A 21,982-nucleotide genomic window follows, 5' to 3' on the forward strand; every position below is an offset into this window, starting at 1 on the left:
GTTAATAATGGAGTTTTAGGGAGAGTGGAGTGTGGGAGAAGGCAGAGCCAAAATTAGATAAACCTAACATTATCCTCCACACCTCAATCTCTGGCTGGCTTCAGATTTCGGGCATGAGAGTCGTACCCAACTCACCACTCAAAACCTACAACCCCCCCTCTTTCAAGTTGCCATCCTACTCTGTGAATTCGTGTAAGAGTTGGAAATAAAATGGGCCCCCACGGCCCACCAAATATATATATATATATATATTATAAAATTAAATCTTTATTTTTATTGTAAAATTGTAAGTACATAGCCTCGTTACTTTGTACATGCACATTTACAAATCAAAGCCTTCGATGTAATGTTGTGGCCCCACGTTGAACATCTTGGTGGGGCCACAACAATTGCACTAAAATCATATTGCAGCAAAAGTGAATTCATACATTTAGATGGTGTTGGCACCAATGCATTTTATAAGCATTCCCCTTTTATCAAGAATCAGGAATGGTTACATTCTTTCTTTATTTATTTTTTGAAAAACACATAAGAAAACGTGTTTGGTGGAGATGCATATTGACTTTGTGTTTAGACATTAGATTGTTTTTTTTTTCTTTTTTGGCTTTTGATAGATGGTGTTTAGAACTTATAGTTGCATAAATTTCATCCTACGCCTTCTTTCTTGGAGTAATGCAGAGTAACCATTTGAATTATTGGGTCATTGGCTCCGGTGACCAATTACAACTAGAAACACACTCACAAATACATTCTCTCCCAACCACTTAGCAACAAATATAAGTTCTATATTTATATCATCATCCATGTCTTATCTAAACTATAAATTATATATAGTTATATACATATTTTATTTATTTATTTGTTTAAGGGTTTACGAGGGAATGGTTTGACGAGGATGAAGATTGGTTTTATTAAAAATTAGAATGAATAATCAAGAAGATGTGGTAAGTTGGACAATCAAGATCCCAAAATCAACATGCAAATTCCTTCAAACTACATTCTCAATATCATAATAATAATAATAATAATAATAATAATAATAATAAAACTCAGATGTGATTATTTGATAAGCTTTCGCCATCAAACAAGCAATTACTTGTTCATCCTAAACAAAGGACCAAAGTCTTAGTATTGCACACAAACATTTATATATAATAATCAATCGTAGGGATGACAATTTCTACCCTACTTGGTGGATAGTTGCCCCTACCCGTTTTGAGATTTTACAACTCATATTAGTATAGTTATGTTGTAGTATTAGGCTAAACCTGATCCTCCTAACCTGTATTTTGAGTTTACTAAAATAACTCTCGTGTTTATAATTAATTTTGTTGTTGTAAGGTATACAATTTTATGTATTATGTGTTAAATTTAATAATATTTTAAAATTTATGTAAAGGACGATTGATGGTTTATGTCTCCTCTATATGTTTCAATCAAATAATTGGGAATTTGATGTCTATTTATCTTATTTTATTTATTTATTGTTAATATATAACAGAAAAATTAGATGTGTGTTATTCAACCAATGCAAGTTTTGGGAAGGTATAGGTGTGGGAGGTTTGGGGAGCCAAAGTGGGTCTTGAACAGTGGTGCAATCGAGTTGAGTCAAGCCAGACATCTCTGTCTTGGTTTGGTTTGACTGAAATACTATTAAGCTTGAGTTTGAGTTTGATTTCAACACTATTTTTTGATTCGAGTATGATTGGATTAAATATTTAATGAGCTTGAATTCAGCTCAAAAGCTTAACAAATGAATATATATTTATAATAGTTATATTCTTATATTATATATAGATATTTTCATCATATATATATATATATACATGGATATATTTGCAATCTTTCAAATCAAATTTTCTTTATTAGAGTTCAAGTTATAATAACCAATTGAACTTATATAGAGATTTGAACTCGATTATAATCAAATTTAACTCTAGCCTAATCAAATTCGAATCCGAATTTCCGTAGTTCGAATCCGAACTACATGGAGAAGCACGTGTAGGTCCAAAAAATCGACGGTTCACTGTGCTTAACGCAGGTAATCACTGATGACTCAAAAGTCAACAGCCTGATTAATTTGGTTTCACGGTTTTGGACGGAGACGCTTTGGAGTCCAATTAGTTTTGGTAATCTGATTGACTGATTCCGTTGATTTGACCTAGTCAAACGGAGTGTTCTAACACATCCATTTGTATATAAATATAATTAATATCTATTATGGCTAATAGACGGTCTTTTAGGTCTATAATAGAGATTCTCTAGTTTGTTTAACACAACACAAGCATATACCACATTCTTACGCTCGCTCACGAGGCTGTCAAGTTGAAAGAGAAGGGAGACCGACCAGGGTTTCTAGACGGTACTTGTACACATTCCGTCGCTAGACGGTCTCCTTGCTCTTTTGTCAGGTAGATGGATAAAATATCTTCCATCTCTTGTAGACGATATTCTGGATTTGCCATATCATCCAGTGTAGGAAACTCGGCGTGGACGGTGGACCCCTGCGTCATTTTATTTTATTTTTTTCTGGAATAAAAACGAGGTGGGACCCATATAGTGGTGGTCCAACGGTTCCATGTGCACCACATGGGCCCTGCGACTGCGAGTGGGAGTGGTCAGGGAATTCTACACGTACAAAAGATCATTCATGATACCATACTCTATGTATATTGCATTCCATCCCCGCCACCTTCCACATACGCACATAAAACACAGAGAAAGAATGAAAAATATGATAAATCAGAAATTTTTGCTTTTGCTTTTCAATTTTTGTTGCCTTTTACTGTTTTTTTTTTTATGTATATATATATATTTTTTTCACGCATACGGTGCTTGTGGATGAAGTTTTGTAAGTATTTTTATATTTTTAATTTTAATTAGAAGCAGTGGTGGGGTCCATCAAGTATACTGCTCATTTGCCTTGTATTTCAAGCAAACCTAGAATTTTCTCTCTCCCTCTCTCTCATCCCTTTCTCTCTCTGCAACTCTCATGGCAAAAGAATCATGATTTCAGCACTCCAGCCCGAACCCCATGTGAGTTCTTATGATATTTTTTTTCCTAATTTTTTTAAATATTTTTGAGAAAATTACACACACTCTCTCTTTCTCTCTCACTTACAGATAAATCTTCTTATTCTACAAATAACACGTTTTATTTTCATTATATATAGTATATATTTCTTTTAAAAAAAAAGATGGCTAATTTTCTTGGCTTCCCCCAAGTATTAATTACAAAGATGGGCATTCTTCTAAATAATAAAAATTTCAACTTGATGAACTCTGATTATCTCTGAACCCTTTTTTATTATATATTTATTAATAATTGTCTCTTATTTTTAATATTGAAGAAAATTTTAAATAATAATACAGATAGATAGGGTTGTTCTGCTTTTGAATGTGTGCCGGAGTAACAGCTGTGAAGGTTGTTTCTTGCTTTTGCTTTTGTAGTCAAGGCTACAAAACAAAGGGGTGTGTGTGTGGGTGGGGGGGCTATATCGCTTTACAAAACAGCTGAGTTTCACACACCCTTAATCTCTCTCTCTCTCTCTCTCTCTCTCGTTTACATGTTCTACTTAAAGATGGTATTGTCTCAGGGATCACCTTTTCCTTTTTCTCATTGGCTTCAGTTAAAGTAGGAGGAATTCTGGTGTTTTCAATGGTTAAAGCGGGTTTATATCTCAATCCATATTTACAGTTTCTTCTTTTCCTCCGCTCTCTTATTTCCTTCTTCCGCTCCCTTCTCTCTTTTTTTCCTTTTTTCTTCTATTCATTCCAGAATACAGATAGACAGGGTTCATCTTCTTTATCGTGGGTTTTCTTAAATTTCCCGTTTTAGATAGAATCTGATCGAACAAGAATTGAAGCTCTCAATATATTTTGTTTATGTGCTCAGTGGACGTGTTTCAAAGTTTGTCAGCTTCTCACTTCCCACTTGATGTATCTCTGAATTTCAGAAAAGAAAGGATAGACTTTTGGTTTCTTGGAGTTGAACTTCTCTGATCTTCGAAACCGTTACGAAGTTTCTATCGACTCAAAAAGCATTTATTTTTTCTCTTCTTTGCACCATCAAATCTCAATTCAGATGATATTCATTTCTTGCTATTTGTGGCGAGTTCGAGCTATAGGGAGCTGGATCAGGAGAACTTGAAGAAGAGCAGAGTCTTGCATAAGGATGGGAATTTCATAACAACTTTTTATCTCAAGTTGAGTAGAAGAAGAAGCGAAAACGTCTGTAGTGCATGTTAAAGAGCCATGAATAAGACTCACATAGGCTCTATCAGCAGCTCTGATCTTATTGACGCGAAGCTCGAAGAGCATCAAATGTGTGGATCCAAGCAGTGTCCTGGGTGCGGACAAAAGCTCGAACGAAAACCGGTACGGAAAATTCAATGATAATATTCTTGGCTTGAAGTGAAAGATTTCTCAAAAGGAATCGAACAAGGATTATGCTTGGTCTTGACTGTGATTATAATTTTGTCTTAAGTTCAGTCCTCTGAATATCAAGTTATCATCGAATCATGCTACAACTAAGATGCATAGAAGAATATAAAAGAATTCTAAATTATTATTTTTTTCCTTATTTCTGAATTTAATGGGTTTTGCAGGACTGGTTAGGTCTTCCGGCAGGAGTAAAATTTGATCCAACAGATCAAGAACTCATCGAACACCTTGAAGCAAAAGTTGCGGGGAAGGACTCTAAATCTCACCCTCTGATAGATGAGTTCATTCCTACGATTGAAGGTGAAGATGGAATTTGCTATACCCATCCGGAAAAACTACCAGGTCAGAATTTTTACCACTTCATCTCTCTCTCTCTCTCTCTCTCTCCTGAGTTTTGCTAATGATACAATTTCTCATGGTAGATAGGAACTTTACCAGTTTTGTCAAAGTAGATAGAAAATCTCTCTTTGTCGTCTCTAAGTAGATGGGAACACTGCAAATTTTGTGAAAGTAGATAGGAAATTTCTTGCTCATCTTCTCTCTCTCTTTCTCTCTCTCTCTCTCTCTCTCTCTCTCTCTCTCTCTCGTGAAGCTTAAAGTAATATTGAATTGCAGGTTTTCATCAAAACCAATGTCAGTATCCCTTTCCTCTTCTCTCCAACTCCACTGAACCTAAAACATAAAAGATGTTTGTTTTATTTCTCCATTATATTGTTACTTGTAAGTATACATTATTAGATTTAGTTTGTTATACCTAAGCTAACCTAATTTTGATTTTGGCGATCGATGCTTTCGTGCATCTTCCTTTCTTTCAGGAGTTACAAGAGATGGCTTGAGCCGGCATTTTTTCCACAGACCATCCAAGGCCTACACCACCGGAACAAGAAAGAGAAGGAAAATTCAAACTGAATGCGATCTGCAAGGTGGTGACACTCGGTGGCATAAAACCGGCAAGACCAGACCTGTAATGGTGAATGGCAAGCAGAAAGGGTGCAAGAAAATTCTAGTACTCTACACCAACTTCGGCAAGCATCGGAAACCTGAAAAAACCAACTGGGTCATGCACCAATACCACTTGGGTCAGCATGAAGAAGAGAAAGAAGGCGAGCTCGTTGTGTCCAAGATATTCTATCAGACACAACCCAGACAATGTAATTGGTCAGATCGAAGTGCAACCACCGGAGAAGGGAGCAATGAGCCTCTCCGGAGAGACAGTGGTAGTGGGAGCTGTTCTTCCAGAGACGTCAGTGCTCAGAGAGATGAATTATCCGCTGCTGGGTCTGTAATTTCAGGCTACAGTGTCATGGATATTGAACACATGAAATCTGATCATTTTAGCTTTGCCCCATTCAGGAAGAGCTTTGATGAGGTAAATCACGTTGTTTATCGATTCAACATGTTTTACCATCCTACAATTTCTGTAGATCTTCTTCCTAGTTAAAAGAGAATATTAATCAGAGGAAAATGACAAAAGAAAAAAAAAATCATGAATATAAGGATATTAAGATGACTGTGCCTTTTGCGAATGAACACTAAGAACAATACAGAGATTTCAGATTGCTTTACTCGCAGCAATTCTTGAATATACACCATTCAACTCTATCGGACTTATTATTATCGCATAAAACAAGTTAACTCTACATCAACTTAAAAGGCAAATCGCAAAAACATGGATTAAACTGAAAGAGATACCAAGGAAAGAAAGAGTAGAAGATTGATAACAAGAATGGAAATTTGACTGGCTATCAACTATGTTGGTTTATTTGCTACAGGTAGGAATGATAGAAGCTTCAAAGGCAAGAGAAATCACAGCAGCCCGCACGTGCGAAGAGCATGAAGAACAAGATCACCAGAGACTACAGCATGACGTGACCCATGAACATCAACAACAACATCATCAGGTCACCATGGCAGCCTTCCATGTCAGCAGGCCTTCGCATCCTATCTCTACCATCATCTCTCCATCCCCCCTCCATCACACCTCCATTGTTCTTGATGAAGACCCCTACAATGTATCAACAATAATCCTCCAAAATGAAAAATATCAGGTATTTAAGCAAAGACTAGCTTTTCTTTTCCAAGAATTTAACATTATAAAACTTTTGGCCAGATGAACCGGGTCAACTAGGTTTCGTGGTACTCAATTGTGTTTAGGGCAGGCGAACGCGGTAATGAATCTTTTGGTTTTATTATTAGACAAGTTGCACAAAGTAACTACCGGGTCTGATTGAATTTATCAGTGCTTTTTTCTTTTATTTCCTTCTTTTTTAATTGAATCAATTTAACAGCAGCACCAGCATCAACATCATAAACTTGGTGGAAGGGCTGCTTCTGGGTTGGAGGAGATGTTGATTGGTTGCACTTCAACAGACATCAAAGAAGTAAGTTTCAGCTCTGAGCTTCTCTTTCTTTATCATGAGAGAGACAACGGAAGTCTTCCATTTTCGTATTTTAGTTCTGATAGGCATGCTTCCTAGTGTCAACCGAGATGGATAATATCAATAAACCAGTACTTTAGATTGGATAGAGGAGAAAAATAGAACGCTTTTCTTTGGAAAAAGAAATAAGAGAAGCATGTAAGAATAACAAAGAAAATGAAAAGATATAAACAGAAAACTTGCAAACTTTTCTCTTTTTTCTTCGTTATGTGGGTTGCAGAGTGCATTATTCATTAACAAAAGTGCCAGGTTAAAAGGAAGGAAATGCCTGAATTTTCTTTAGATCGAGGAAAACATGAAAACAGGAAGGAACTGTTTATCCTATTGTTAGCTTCTTTTTTTCTAATATATAGATAAACAAATAAATACGAATTTCAACCAAGAATGCAGAAGGCAAAACAGACACCCGCTAGTTTTGGAAGAAGATAAAAACTGATTCTTTATTTTTGTTTCGAACAACAAAAAAGTTAGGAGACACTGTATCTTTTTCTTTTCCCCCCCTTGCAGGCTGTTCCTTTTTAGACTTCGCTACTAATCAAAACAGGAAAATAAGAGGTAGAGAAGCTTTTCTCAAGTTATTTAGTAATTATAATTGACAATTAGGAAAAGAATAAAATGAAATAATGAGAATATATATATATATATATATATATATATATATATATATATATATATATATATGTATTAAACCCTAACCGTACTCATCTCATTCTTCCAATACATTGTGGTTGCAGGAGTCATCCATCACAAGCCCACAAGAGGCAGAATGGTTAAAGTACTCCTTCTGGCCAGACCCTGACAACCCGGATCATCATGGGTAACAGCAAAAATAGAGGAAATAAAAAAAAAAAAATCCTGACAGACAACATGATGCTCGACATCATCACCGGTACTTAAAACCCTGCAGCTCTTTCGAAGAAGAAGAAGCAGCCAAGAACCCTTATGGGGTCTTGTTCATTTCCTTTCTTTTCTAGTGTTTCGGACAAAGGGCTCGTAACTGAGCCAAGCAAACTGTACAACAATCAATGTTACAAAAGGAAAAAGGAAATAAATAAAAGAACAAGAAAGCGGGAAAGAAAGAAAGGAAGGCTGCTCTAGCTGACAATAGAAGGAGAACCAAAGACCCAAAGCAATTAAATCATGCATGAAAATCATCATCATCATGATTACAGGATCGTCTTTATCACTATTCTTATTATTCTGTTTTTTGGGGGGGTTTAGTTACTCTCTCATTTCCATCTTGTTTTAATACGTAAAACGAAAGGATTTGTGTAAAAGACACAGGCTATTTGCTGCGGTTGTCACTTGTCAATGCTTACCAGTAGAGTATAGAAGGTGAAGTTAGAAAGTTTTTTTTTTTTTTTTTTTTCTTGTTTACCTACCAAAACGGATGTGAATTGGGTCCACTAAAGTTTCCTCTTTTGGAAAAATGAGACCAGTTGCATAGTTTATTTCATTGCTGAGTCGCTTTCTCCTCATCTTTTCACATTCATAGAGAAAATATGGCGCACTATTTGGTACTGATATGTATGATATAATTTTGAATGGATCTTTGCCTGGGAAGTGGTGCTAAACTACAAAATCTTAAACAACTTTGAGTTATAGATTAATTGTTGTGTACTTTTGAGAGAGAGAGAGAGAGAGAGAGCATTTTGGTAGAAAAAAATTAAGAGAATGATCAAATAGCATGTATTGAAAGCACCAAATTAACACTTTTTCTTTATATTATTTTTTGTTGGGTAGGCACTTTTTCTTTTAATTTATTGGTTGGTAAGACACCAAAATCTTCCACTTGGATGAATATACAGGTACGTAGTTGTGCTATTGAAATCTATACCGTAGCATTCTCAAGAGAGCTTCCTTTATAGGGCGTCTGAAGACCACCTGAATGAAAATTTTTCTTTGTGTTATCCAATTACATTTGTGAGAAGGATTCTCATCTAAACTGGAACAATTTCCAGTTGTTCGTAAGAGATCGACTATAAAATGCGAGTCATTTCCGGACTTTTTAAGAAATGAACTATAGCTTCTTATCTTTGGGGTGTTGAGGACGCAGATTTTTTTTTTTTTTTTCTATTTTTTGGGTGTCTTGAAAATGGAATAGAAAGAAAGAAACCTTTGGAGACAAATTGGATTTCCATTTGGTTCGTGGGAATAATGGGTTTGAAGTTGACCCATTCCGATTCCAATCATTTGGTTGGTGGGGTGGAATTAGAATCCCGTTCCCAATCCTGGTGGAATGGCATTAACTTTCCCATTTGAGGGAATGGCCATTCCCTCCCCCTCCCTTGGGAATGAATGAGAATAGGAATCCATTCCTGCTAATTCCAATTCCGATTCCGATTGCCAGACCTAAAAGTAGAGACCAGTTTTCTGAAACCTGAATATAAATGTATGAGTGTTGATCAAGTGAGAACACTCTCATGTGATATACCATGTTATAATTTGTTATTCGTTGTCTCAAAAAAAAAAAAAGGTTAATTTACAATTATTTATATGGTTTTTAAGTTATTGAGCTAATAAATGTAGGCAGGGGCTCATGAGGCACTCAATGAAAGCATTCCCATCAAATAACCAGCTAGATGATGTCAAATGAGAAAACTTTCATTTGATACCCCTACTACATATGTATAGTTCTCCGGAGCAGCTCTCAAACGGGAAGCATACCTATCAAATCATCAATCTTAACGTGCATGTTAGTGCTATATGTCACAAATTTAATTTGTGGCTTTATTTCCTAGCCCCGAATTAATGCGAGCGATCTATTATTATTGTATAATAGTTTTCTAATAGCACATACAGCCAACTACTATCATTAGGATCATGGAACAAAACAAGAGATAATAAGTTGGTGTAATCGATGTAGTATTATATTTTTCTCATGATAAGCAATTACATGTAAGCACTTGGTTTCACCTCTAGTGGAAGCTGATGAGCTTCTATATATGTATGCACATGATGAAATGATTCAAATAGTTAGTGGGCGAGCAATTGATGAAGGGAATGTCTCGACAGAGCGTTAATGGGTGTCTCTGGTTTGATCAGACTGGAGGAAGTGCACCGAGATATGGTGGAGTACCATAATTGGGCTCTCGATCGAGCTGTGAACCAGCTGAGACGAGACGTGGCACGAATGTGGCTGGAGCAGGGTCAGGCTTTGGATAGCTCCTTCAATTCACAGATTAATTATCATAGATCGGCCATCTGTGAAGGAATTGGAGCTTTGATGATGGAGAAAAACTGCACTGCTAAGTGAGGGCGCTGGGTGTAATAATTATTCAGAACAAACCCTCTAGAGCAAACGTTGCATTAGCGTAATTTGGGGTGGCTCTGGCTCTCATCTCTTCTGCTACGACAAGAGGAAACCCTGAAGCCTTACCTCTCCTAATCTATCAAGAGAAAACCCCGAATCAAGGATTGGATGCCCCACTTGTGTATATTTTACCTTCGTTCTGGTCCATTTCCTTGCGTGCTTTTCCTCCGTCACTTAGTGAGTACTGTAGTTGTTTCTTTGTTGCTGTTCGAGATTGATGAAAGCCAGTCATGCATATTGCTCTAATGTTGACGAATGCTACGAGAATTTTATCTTGCTGTGGTATTTGTATTTAATTTGTTGTTGATCGATGTTGGACATGGGGGATTGGGCATCTCCATTGTCGCTATATAGCTTCCGTAACAGAAATAACATTTTAAGCATTTTATATTGTTTTCTATTACGTACAGAGAAGCTCTTTGATGCTTTATTCCATTCCATATGCTAGCTTTTTGCTTTTTTTTTTTTCTTTCCCTCGTTTTAGTTGTAGTAGTAGTAGTAGAGATTGGAGAATCGAAAAGAGGTTAACCTAGCTAAACGACACAGGAATCTTCCACGTGGTGGCTGCTCAGAGGGGTGTAATTAATGCTGTCCAATGCGCCTTTTATTCATAAACAAAACAATCTTTAGTTTTTAGGTCATTCTTGAATTTAAAATTTAAAACTTCAAATACTATAATCCCTTGGAAAGATGTCTAGTCTAGTACATTGTGATTCTATTCTCTCAATATGACCAATCACAGGTCGAGAGAGAGAGAGAGAACGTGCATGACAACTTTTCTTTTTTAAGGGACGTGGATGAAAGAAAGGTAAATCAACATGGGAGAGGCATCTTCACAGTAGTTTCCAGAGCCAAAGGGAATAAAGAGTACACACACGGAAAGAGAGGACAACCCCATCCTTTTTATCCCAAGGATATAATTCGAAATGACTAATAACATCTTCAGCGTCGCTGATACTGAGAGCGCTGACTTGTTTAGGCAACTCATCAAATATCGATCATCGATCACTTATAAATTATATAGCTCAACGTCACATTAATCCACAGGATTAATGTAACTTGTAAGCTCTAGAGAAAAGGATTAATCAGTCGATGACGCTACCACAGAGATTTGAGCAGGTGATCAGTCTTTTTTTTCAGCTACTTCGATCTATCGGCTTTAATTTAGATCATCAACTCTGCATACCCATCTTTGACCTGAATTAATTACTATGACAGAGAGGAGAGTTGAGTCTTTTTACATTGTCTAGGGGAATCCTAATGCAGATATGTTTGATGCTTTGGACTAGGTATTAGCTCAAATAAGTATAAACAAATCAAAAAGAGGAAAGAAAGAAAATCTTAATTACATGGGAATGTGGGGAGGGAATAGAACGTTAGAACGTTAGAGAGAGAGAGAGAGAGAGAAATGTCTCTTTCCAATTTCCAACTTCCAAATATACATGTAATAGGAAAAAGAGTGACATGTCTTGTTCAACCTAAAAAGTTGATATTCATTTCTTTCTGCTTTTATGGAAGATTTCGAATGCTTTTGAAGTGGGATTGTTAGCAGAGTTAGAGTTTCCTCATGGACAGATTTGGTCCCACAAAGAAGTTGCAGGACGATATTGTGTAGTGGGAGGGGGAATATCACAACATGGCCACCTTTTCTTGGATTCTATAACAAAGTGCTGCTTTTCAGATTGCATCAAACCTCCCATCGTCTTTCTCTTCTTTTTCCCCAATCTATCTATCTTTGGGGTTTGGCCTATACGTTCGATACCAGTCGTCTGAGCTTAAATTCAAGATATTACGTTCTGGAAACTAATTTCAGCTATATATGTTTGCACATGCTTCAACTCTAGTCTTTCTGTATAGACAGACTATGGGTTACAACTTACAAGGAATTTATTTAATTATATGGTCCAGCTTTTGGGCACTGCAGTTGATTGTTTTGTTCGAACTGGTTAATTTAATTTGCAATTCCACTTCCAGGTTTCAGTCAAGATTGCACTTTTTTATCGGCTACAACGAGCAATACTAACAATTCCATCTGAAATTTGGAAGCAACCCCAAGTTCCTAACCATAAACCACACTACTATTTAATTTTCATGTGTACAGCTTGACCAAACCTGCTGCTATATTCTAGTATTGCTGTGATTCTCAATTCCTGAATAAGTCTTGACAATTAATTATCACCTGGAAAAATAAGTAATATTGGTTTGTGAGATTAAAAATCCGAAGTATTTGACAAACGTGACCATTATATTTATTTAAAAAACTGAGTGGGGGTGGGGGGACTTGTGCCCAAATCACTGACCAGGGTTATCGAAAAGTCGTCCAGTTATTTGATGAGAAAGTGGAATGGTGGGTCCTGATGCTTCCAATGTGGAACATATGGCGAGTTGTGGGGCCTCGATTGACACATGTTTAAGAGTCATCTGGTCACCAATGACTATCAGTTTAGGGTATTATTTATGGAATCATGAAGCAGCACGCGGATAAACATTATCATTCGATATATATATATATATATATATATTATTTTTTAATAAAAAAAAAAACTATTGACATGGTTACTGGTTAGGTTTACTGGCTAAATCGTTTGGTTGGACAAGAGATCTAAAGGGTCTTGGATCCTCTCACGTGGCAACATAGTTGTTGCCAATAAAAGGGTCCCACTTGTTCATCTCTCTCTCATCTCTACCCTCTTGTCGTTCACTGGGCCCCAAAAAGCTTCATGGCTTGTCCAAAGTGACTCCAAAAAGTCTAACCTATTACCTTTATTCCCAGCAATTGTTGAATTGATGCATAACTGAAGTTGTAAATTTTAATGGCTTCTTCCCCGTGGAGAAGCTCAAACATTGCATAAAGCATGTGTAGTGCGGATGTGGATTGAGGGAAATATGGTTTGCATATTATTATATTAATGATGATCAGATTTCCTACTCATTTTATCTACCCGCACCCTACCTTCGGTGCTGGGAACACAGAAAATGGTGCTGGGGATGTCTGAATTGTATTACTTTTTGTTTAAAAGCCGTACTGCCATGTAGTTTGTTTTCTAGAAAAACAATATTAATTTTGTTTGATATCAGTATTGTACAACCTTTTCAATATTGATCATATTATACAATATCCAAGATGATATTATATTATTGTGCCCTTGGTTGTAATAGGCCGTTTTCTGAAAAAAAACATTGAATTTGCCATTTTTTCATATCACACTTTTCTGATTTTCAATGTATGATCTGAAACAATGTTTTTTTTTTTTCTAAAAAACACTACCAAGTAAGAGGCTGTTTTTTTTTAAGCACCACTTTTTCCTGATATGACACCTATATAATAACGTTTTTTATAAATTACATCAATGCCAAACACCACCCAAAATATAAGATGGTGATGTATGGTTGCGATTCACTGTAGGTAGAGAATGGTGGACAGAAAATCCGATTTGCATCTAGTGGACGAAAACACACAACGGGGAAATAATATCAACTTATACAAATGAAAGGCATTTCTCAAATTTTTTCTTAGGTTTAAAATATCGATACACTTATAAAATGTACGAACAGGCATGTTGGGTGTTTTGATGCCTAACAATGTTTTCCTTATTTTTATTTTTCTGTGAGATCGATCTTAAACCTGTTAATCTCTTGAAATTGGTGAAAATCTGAAACTCCCTTTATTTGGGGTAGTGGCCAACTGATATGATAAGAATGAGCATATCATGTCAAAAATTGGAACCTTGAGCTAATTTTCTTCCTTAAATCATAATTTTCAGATAAAAGTTATGGTATAAAGTCTCTCTTCAAATAAGAGATCCATGACTCATGATAAAAATAAAGAACATAAACTGAATCACTGTAGCATTAATTATCAATGTGGTTAGCTGCTGAACTTATAAAGTACAGATAGAAATTGAACAGAAGAAAAAGAAAAAGCATGACCAACCATTTATTCATAACTCAAAAATTATAATGCCTGAAGAAGAAAGTAATTGAAAAATCAATAGTCTATTAGTTGAATGGTGAAAATATCTCCCACATGATTTTTGCTGAGCTTTTTCTCTTGGGTCTTGGTCTTAGATTAGACAACTCTGCGTCACTGCCAGTGTAAGGTTATTTTACACCGCGTGCAGTCCCTACTCCCAAGCTAGGTTGAATGAAGGTGGAGGGTAATGTGAGGTCAGCTTCTGGTGTAAAAACTTTTGGCAAACTCCTGTGGGGGTTCTGATTTGTGGCTGATACCATATAATTGGGTAATTGCTTAGAGAGGAGCACATTTAAATATCAAACATTTTCAGAGGTATGATTTGGGAGAAATTACCTCTCCCCACTCCCTTTTCTTGTGACCTGACCTCTAATGAAACACAAACATGTCAACAATTCAAATGAACGTAAATTAATGTTTGATCGAATCTGCAAATGCAATCATGCATGCTCACAGGGGAATTGCTCTTGATTTATGAGGGGATGGCAACTTATTATAATATGTATCTCTTACAAGATATCAATGTAATATTGTACTTAAACTTTCTCTGCTTTTTAGAATAAGTAAGCTGAAACATCCCCATCAAAGAATCTCCGCCAAAGGAATGTTGATCAATAATTTTGTTTTTCAAAACCGAAAAGCAACTGATACCATCACCAAAATCATATGGCTTTTGCTGAATGATGAAATATGTTTGTATGAAAAGCAAAACCATAGGCATTGGCAAACAACCCCTGAATGGTAAAAAGATGTTTCAATGAATTCTTCTTTTTTTTTTTTTTTTCTTTGGTGGAATGTTTCCACATAAAATTTAAAACTTAATTTTTTCTTTTAACATTTGTGAAATTTAAGTTTTAAAAATACCTGTTACGTACCTAACATTAGTACACCTTGCTATTTGTAGCCAATTCATCAAAGAAATCTTATACACCAATGCGACCAAGAAAGAGATTTTGCTACAAGGATCACCCCACTGTGCTTTATGGCATATTTGGTCCTTGATGCCTATTTCGGAGATACTCACTTTTATACCATAAATTGCCTTTATTTAGTCTTTCTTTGTTGCACTAGAACTTCTTTGACGTGGGAGATAATCAACTAGAGTGAAACTTGGGTTATGTACCATTTAAGAGAAACTTCCTCAGAGTGGCTCCTCTGCTCTCAGATCTCAATCACGGAGGAATTATCAGCAATCATGTCTACAACAATTAATGTAAATCCAAAGGTTCTCTTAAAGATTCTTTTCCTAAAAAGTAATAAGTATGTACAAGAAGAAATTTACTTGCAATTGACCCTAAGATGAATATACAACAAGTGGCGCTTGTTCTCTGTACAAATGAACCTGCACATAGCACAATATTATAAACAACATTGAGGGTGTCTGGCTGTCTCTCTGTCCTCATGGACTTGGAGTACAGATCCCAGCCAAATCCATGCTTGGGGAATAAACATATCACCCTCAAATTATTTTTCAGAATGCTTTTATGTGCAAAGCCATATTACTCTCGGACTCCGATTTCTTGTGGCCCTAACTAACAAGCACGTATCTGTGGCAGCCGCCCGGCCACTGACGAGGTGCCACCAGAAACCTTGAATGATGCAAAAAGACAAGACAACTTTGCTATCATGGGCCTGGCTCTAATTGTTCTGCGGGCGCTGTTCAGCTCCTTCAGAGCATCATTGTGGCTGCCATGATAACCTTCAAGATCCGCCTTTGTTATGATAACTTCATCCCCTGAGGGAGAGTATGCAGAAACATCTGGATGGTGCTTTTGATAGTCCTGAACTGCCTGCATTTGGCACAGATAAAGAAGCTAGGGCCATGAGCTGACTAATGCTGTTGGCAAACAGCTTTAAACAGAAGAAAGGCTAAAGCAGTAAGCAAAGACAATTTAGTATCTGAATGCCAACCATTCTTTTTTCTAAAGAATAGAAGACAAAATCTGGTCCTACAAAGATAGGCAAGTGAAGGTACATCATTTTACTGGATAAAACTTTGACCATTATGAGGGTCTGACCATCTGAGTGGAAAACCCAATCTATTCTCCCTGGAAGCAGGTTTATTCCAATCCCCCTTCAATAGGCAAAATCAAGTTTATACCAGCAGGCAACAACATGTCAAGGTAATATTACTCTAAGCAACCTGAAGAATTTACAGTCAGTCAGCATCACAAGATTTGTTAGGTAAGGGAAGAAAACACTTTTTGTATAATTAACAATAACAGAAGCAAGGTTATAAATCTTGCTTGGCATTATCGTTTTGATCTCAATATGTGACAGAATGGCATAGGAGAATGAGAACTTAATCATTGAGAACAGATTTTAGCAAAGCATAATTAATATATAATAAAGAGCCTTTCTTGCATACCTTCCATTGCGAACGAGCTAATAGTACTCGAGGTCTTCTAGATCGTACATATTCCAGAGCTGCAGCAGGTGTCATGTGCTTATATTCCACCTAAACAATGATACAAATCACAAGATTAATTGAATGCCAATGAAGAAAACATAACAACACCATTTTCAGGTTTTTTTTTTTTTCGCACCTATGCCCTTATGTTTTGGTGATTTTGTATTTGCCTTTGCTTTTTTACTTTTTAAGCGCATTTATGTGACCATGTTGTCAGATTATACATGCCATGTTATACCCTTTATTGTGATTTTTTTTTATATTGCAAACGATTAACATAACTTAATCAAGTTATATTGTTGTAATTTTATATGAAGTAACTAAAGATATTTTGGCACTTCTGAAATCTTAAAGGAATGATGGTAGGCCAAGTGGTTGACTTTCTTCTTCGATGATATAAAAAAATCCATAATACAGGGGGCATGAACATAAAAATACAGGATAAGAAATAATCAACCTCCATCAAGTAATATCATTACATTTAAAGATATTTTGGCCATTTGAAATCTTGAAGCAATGATAATAGATCTACCTTTCTGTTTCAGGGCAGAGATGAAAACAACTACATAACGTAAGGTGGTATGTATATTAACCAAAAACTAGTTTTGGATGGACAATATGAAAACTGAAGACATAGAGAAATAGAAATTAACCAGAAACAATAGGGGCACAGTTATCCTATATTCAATAGCTCATTTTGGAAGACCAGAATGTAATCTGAAGAGGTCAGGGGATCCTGAGCAGTGTATCATCTAACCAAACATCCAAGGATAATATGTAAAAAAGTTCCCACAATTTATTGAAGTTTCAAATGCAATATTAGAAAATGTTACCAAATAGCAGAGGACAATGGTTGTGCTCCTGCCACGCCCAGCTTTACAATGGACATAAGTGGTTCGCCCACATGATGCATTCTCTAGAAAACATAAAATAGAAACCTCTTGTTCAGTACCAGTATCTTAAAAATCAGCATTAAGTCAACACCATTATCCAACCCCTATATTGATTATTTGGGTCAAAGTCCTCAATCATCTTTTAGTCCTTGAACTGAAATCAAAGCTATGTCACATACGAAAACCAACCCAAGAAGGCTCATCAACCTTTACCACGCTCCTGTTGGTAGGGCCATGTGAAGAGATAGATGAAGAGAGAAGAAGAAAGAAAGGGAAAGGAAAAAACACCACCCAAACAACGTGCCCTGTTTCTGGTGAATCCAACACCTTATTTTATTTTATTTTATTATTATTTTTTTGGGGCGGGGGGGAGTAAGTTGATGGTATCACTGCTGGTTTCCATTACCCAGATAAAAATGAAATCTAGGTCTAGAGCAAGAATTTTACTTATACTGATGCAGCATTATTTACAGAGGAAAAAACATAAATTGGCAGAAAAGGAAACACCAAACATTGTGTCAGAGAAAGTCACTCACTATGAATGAAATCTACAGCTCGGCTTATATCAGCAAATGAAGGAGCAAAGAGGTAGTCTCTTGTGGGGATGACAAGGTGATCGATCCCATGAGCCTGAAAACCATAAAAGAGAAAAGGTGAACCCACAAAACAGGACCTGAAGAGTGCATACTTTTGTACCCTGTCAAGGAAAGCAATACTTTATTTTATAATTATTATTTTGCCTCTTATTTGGGGTTGCTTTGGACTTTGGTTATTGGTAGGACCGTAGGACTGATTCAATGTTCTTCCCGATCTCCCAGATATTAGATGTGCCAAAGATGTTGTGCATTAGGGAACTCTCATGTGAAATGCTGGATTAATACTGGCATTTTCATTTCATTTATTGCAAAAGATCAATCAGAATGAAATGAATCCTTAGGATGGGAATGAATGTTGAACTTTTTTTTTAATATTTATACAAAATACTTTTGGGTGTTCTTATAAGCCAATTTATGTTTCACCAAAGGCACATAGAACAAATAATTACAACAGAAGGAAAGGGGAAAGAAAACATAAATTGAATTTCCAATAAATGCAAGCTAGCTTCCACAAATTATTCAATAAGTTGCTTAATGCATAATTGCATATGCCTTTTATTTCTACCATAAACAATTCAGATAAGTTAATTGTGTCTACCCAAAAAGAGGGGAAAAATGTATGTGACAACATCCCACAATAATTCAACATTTAAAAGAAAATAACAAGTGAACATAACGTATAGAAATTACTGACATGATACAGGGACGTTGGAACCAAAGTCTCATATGGTTCATTGAGGGTAATAACACCTCCAACACCAAGCTGCTTTAGCCGAGGAACGTCTTTGGGAAACGGAACAGCACCCAGCAAAAGAAACTGAAAATAAAGATACAAACAAGCCAATTAAGCATGTTCATTTGGAAATAACAGTGATTCATAATTACAAGAGGGCACAAGAAAAAATGCAAATCAAATGAAACTTTCATTGTTTTTTTTTCCTGGACAAGTGACAGAAGAATTTTAACAAATATCCAACATCATAATGAATGAAGAATTGGACAGTCACATATGAAAGATCATGCTTTTCCTTTCCTTATATGCAACTCAGCCCATATAAGGATATGAAACCTTAATTGAATAGACAACTTCAACCCGTGCGCCACTTCCTTCTGTATATCTTTTAATGAAAGTGGAAAAAGGATTATGATGGATTTGCACCGCAATAGGAGCGCCCATTCAACCAAAAACAGCGCTGGAATATACAGAGACATAGAATTAAGAAAGAAAGAGAGTACCTGATCAACCTCGTCCCACCATCGGAATTCTGCTTGAATCTTGTTCCGGAAAACGTTATACAGAAGAGTCGGGTAGAAGAGAATTCGAGCCCCAGCTCCGACCAACGCTCTCTTTGCGTCTACTCGAACTATCTGTTTTGGGGAAACACTGTCCTTGTTATCAGACTCGACGTCGTCGTCTAATTGCTTGATTTTCATATTTACAATGTCTTCCAAAAACCCAAACTGATGCAAAACCCTAACCTTGATATCAATCAACAGTACCCCCTAAAAACCAAATTCAATTCAATACGTCTAAAGGGCGACCGAATTCAAGCAAACGCCATCCAACCCAACCGAACCCAAACCTCCGAATTATGAACAAATTTGAAAAGATTTGAACCAAATGAAAAACCTAGAAGATTTCACTCCGCACTCCGCTATATCATCGCCTGAACCAAATTAAACGAAAAGTACCTCGATCAAAAGAATTATAAAATCACTTCGTGTTCTTGGACGATAGAATTCTTCGACTTTGCGAGTCGCGATGTTAATCTCAAAACAACACACGTCTTTTTATCAATTCCTTCTTCTGATCTCAAGCTCTGCCAAAACTGGAGCTCTCGGGAATTGGAAGTGAAAAGGCCCTCGTTCTTATAAAAACACGAAGGATGCAAGAAAAATCAGAAGTCAAAACACGCAGTCAATTAATTTAGAGTTTTGCACTACGACCCCTTAATTTTGGTAAATTGTCAATACCGTGGGGGTGGCACAGCTGGCGCTTAGTGGGTCTTCTCGTTCTCGTTTTCTTCTCAAAAAAGGGCCCATGTTTAGGCCCATAAACAATGAATTGATGGGTATTAAGCCCATGAAACCAGGAACGAAATGTGTTCAATACCATATCCAAGATGTGGACCGTATGATGAACGGCAGGGGGGAGTGGGGGTGGGGGTGAACAGACAGATTGAATCATATGGCTATAATTGTTGTTTTCATCTGGTTTTCTTTTCATTGGTTAAGATGGAGTGAAGAATTGATTGGCTGGCCTTCTCTATTACCAGCATGGCCCATGGACTATTGATCCCCATCGGCATGGGCATGAAAGAAACTAAAATGGGCAGAAGGGGTTACTAAGTTGGGATGTTCATTTCTAGTTTAGGGGGAAGTGCCCAACTTAGAACATTCAACAGATAAACATAAATCAGTCCACCGCCTTGAACTTGATTTGAAAACCCACAACCATTGTGTTATAGGAGATAAGGACTGTGTTTGCCCAGTCCCAGGTAGAGGAGTCTAGAAGGCTCTTGAATAGGATCACCGCGTAGGCGTAGCGTAGGCTCCCATTCTCGACCCAATAGAGTGGCTTGTGCTCCAATCTCTAGGATCAGTCCACGTGGCAACCTCGTGGACTTCTTCATCTTCTACGTGGAAAACTCATCAGTCTCATCTCATCTGAGTCGCTCTCCCTCGCCCTGGGTCTTAGCAGCCGAACTATTTCTATGTAAGGAGTAGGATTGGGCTGAAAGTAGAGTCCATTTCTTTCCAAAGTGCGGTATCGAGGTATCTCATGCACTTCTTTTGCTGCAGTTTAATCATGTACTTTCATTAAATATTTGACACGTGTCTCATTATTAAATATGGGTACTTATGCCCTTTAATGAAACACCCGTCATTTACCGAAAGGAAATGCAGGAGATCCGGATTCAGCCTCTTGCCGAATTCCTATCATCTGGACCCGATCGTTTTGTCTTGTAGTTGTAAGTAGACCTGTTTATGGGCCGGGTAGCCCGATGGGCCGGGCCGGCTCCTGGATAGGCTTGAATACAGATTTGACCCCACGGGCTTGACTTTGGGCCTAAAAGCCCGAGCCTGATTATTTTACAGGTCGGGTTTGGGATTTGTTAAAAAAGCCCAATCCGACTTTTGGGTTAAATCAAAAACCCTAAATATCCTTAGTTTCTAAACTCTCTCTTCTCATTCTTCTCTTTCTAGCCGAACCTCTTATCTCAATAGTGGAAAACTCATCGACGCAACCTCACACTCTCAGGCAAATAGAACTAGCGAACAGTCACCGATGCAACTAGTGAATTCTCGTGGACCGGCAATGAGTCCTTTCTCTCTCATCTTCTCACTTCGTCTAGAAAGTTAGAATCTCATACGTGAACTCAGGCATCGACGACAGCGTCAAGTCCTTTCTCTCTCTCTCTCTCTCTCTCTCTCGTTCCTCTTCTCACTTCTTCTCTCTCAGAATCTCAGATGCGAACTCAGGCACCAGCGAGGTGGCGAACACAGGCATCAATGAATCCTCTCTCTCTCTCTAACACAAACTCAACACTGGCGAACACAGTCACCGGCGATGAATACTTTCTTTTGTTAGGTCGGGCTTCAGGCTTTTTATTAGAGTCGGGCTTGGGCCCATGTTGTAGGCCCATTGGTCGGGCTGGGCCTTACAAAATCATGTTTATGAAGAGTAAAAGCCCGACCCGGCCCATGAATAGGTCTCGTTGCAACATGCAAATTGGATTTGTACATTGTGTCCATCCATCATTCATTTACAATGGATGTTAGGAATTCTGACATCCGGTTTTATAAATTCTAGATTTTATCTGTCTTCCTAATTTTTTTGACTTGTACTTAGTGGTGCAATTTGGGTAGGCCCAGCCCAAGCTTGAATTGATCCAATCTGGAATTTTATACGGGC

General features: G+C 37.1%; 2 protein-coding genes across 3 annotated transcripts; one reads left to right on the forward strand and one right to left on the reverse strand.

The window, feature by feature from the left end:
* The first annotated feature begins 2,935 nt into the window (after nt 1–2,935).
* On the forward strand, nt 2,936–8,356 carry LOC148842476 (NAC domain-containing protein 75-like). 2 transcript variants are annotated; one of them, XM_088957031.1, is made up of 7 exons: nt 2,936–3,036; nt 4,128–4,377; nt 4,608–4,785; nt 5,259–5,812; nt 6,216–6,491; nt 6,732–6,824; nt 7,616–8,356. In XM_088957031.1, the coding sequence occupies exons 2-7, from the start codon at nt 4,255–4,257 to the stop codon at nt 7,700–7,702; spliced, it is 1,311 nt and encodes a 436-aa protein (XP_088813157.1). In that variant the 5' UTR covers nt 2,936–3,036; nt 4,128–4,254; the 3' UTR covers nt 7,703–8,356. The 2 variants fall into 2 exon arrangements, with proteins under 2 accessions (XP_088813157.1, XP_088813158.1); XM_088957032.1 differs by having other exon boundaries at nt 6,735–6,824.
* A 7,025-nt stretch (nt 8,357–15,381) lies between these two features.
* Nucleotides 15,382–19,637, reverse strand: LOC148842477 (phosphatidylglycerophosphate phosphatase PTPMT2-like). Its single transcript, XM_088959571.1, has 6 exons — nt 19,303–19,637; nt 18,761–18,883; nt 18,007–18,100; nt 17,411–17,493; nt 16,536–16,625; nt 15,382–15,957 (listed from the first exon to the last, which is right to left on the reverse strand). The coding sequence occupies exons 1-6, from the start codon at nt 19,498–19,500 to the stop codon at nt 15,700–15,702; spliced, it is 846 nt and encodes a 281-aa protein (XP_088815697.1). The 5' UTR covers nt 19,501–19,637; the 3' UTR covers nt 15,382–15,699.
* Between the last annotated feature and the right edge of the window lie 2,345 nt (nt 19,638–21,982).

This window comes from Nelumbo lutea, chromosome 8 (genome assembly GCF_056320005.1).
Source record: "Nelumbo lutea isolate HS-2025 chromosome 8, American lotus-T2T, whole genome shotgun sequence".
NCBI classification, from domain to species: Eukaryota; Viridiplantae; Streptophyta; class Magnoliopsida; order Proteales; family Nelumbonaceae; genus Nelumbo; species Nelumbo lutea.

Excerpts from the sequence above, each read along its gene's own strand:
- LOC148842476 (XM_088957031.1), top strand. The coding sequence starts at position 4,255 with ATGAATAAGACTCACATAGGCTCTATCAGCAGCTCTGATCTTATTGAC. Across the intron at positions 5,813-6,215 it reads TCAGGAAGAGCTTTGATGAG|GTAGGAATGATAGAAGCTTC; the intron begins GTAAATCACGTT and ends TATTTGCTACAG. Across the intron at positions 6,825-7,615 it reads CTTCAACAGACATCAAAGAA|GAGTCATCCATCACAAGCCC; the intron begins GTAAGTTTCAGC and ends TTGTGGTTGCAG.
- LOC148842477 (XM_088959571.1), bottom strand. The coding sequence starts at position 19,500 with ATGAAAATCAAGCAATTAGACGACGACGTCGAGTCTGATAACAAGGAC. Across the intron at positions 18,884-19,302 it reads GGTGGGACGAGGTTGATCAG|TTTCTTTTGCTGGGTGCTGT; the intron begins GTACTCTCTTTC and ends CTTTATTTTCAG. Across the intron at positions 18,101-18,760 it reads TTCCAACGTCCCTGTATCAT|GCTCATGGGATCGATCACCT; the intron begins GTCAGTAATTTC and ends TATGGTTTTCAG.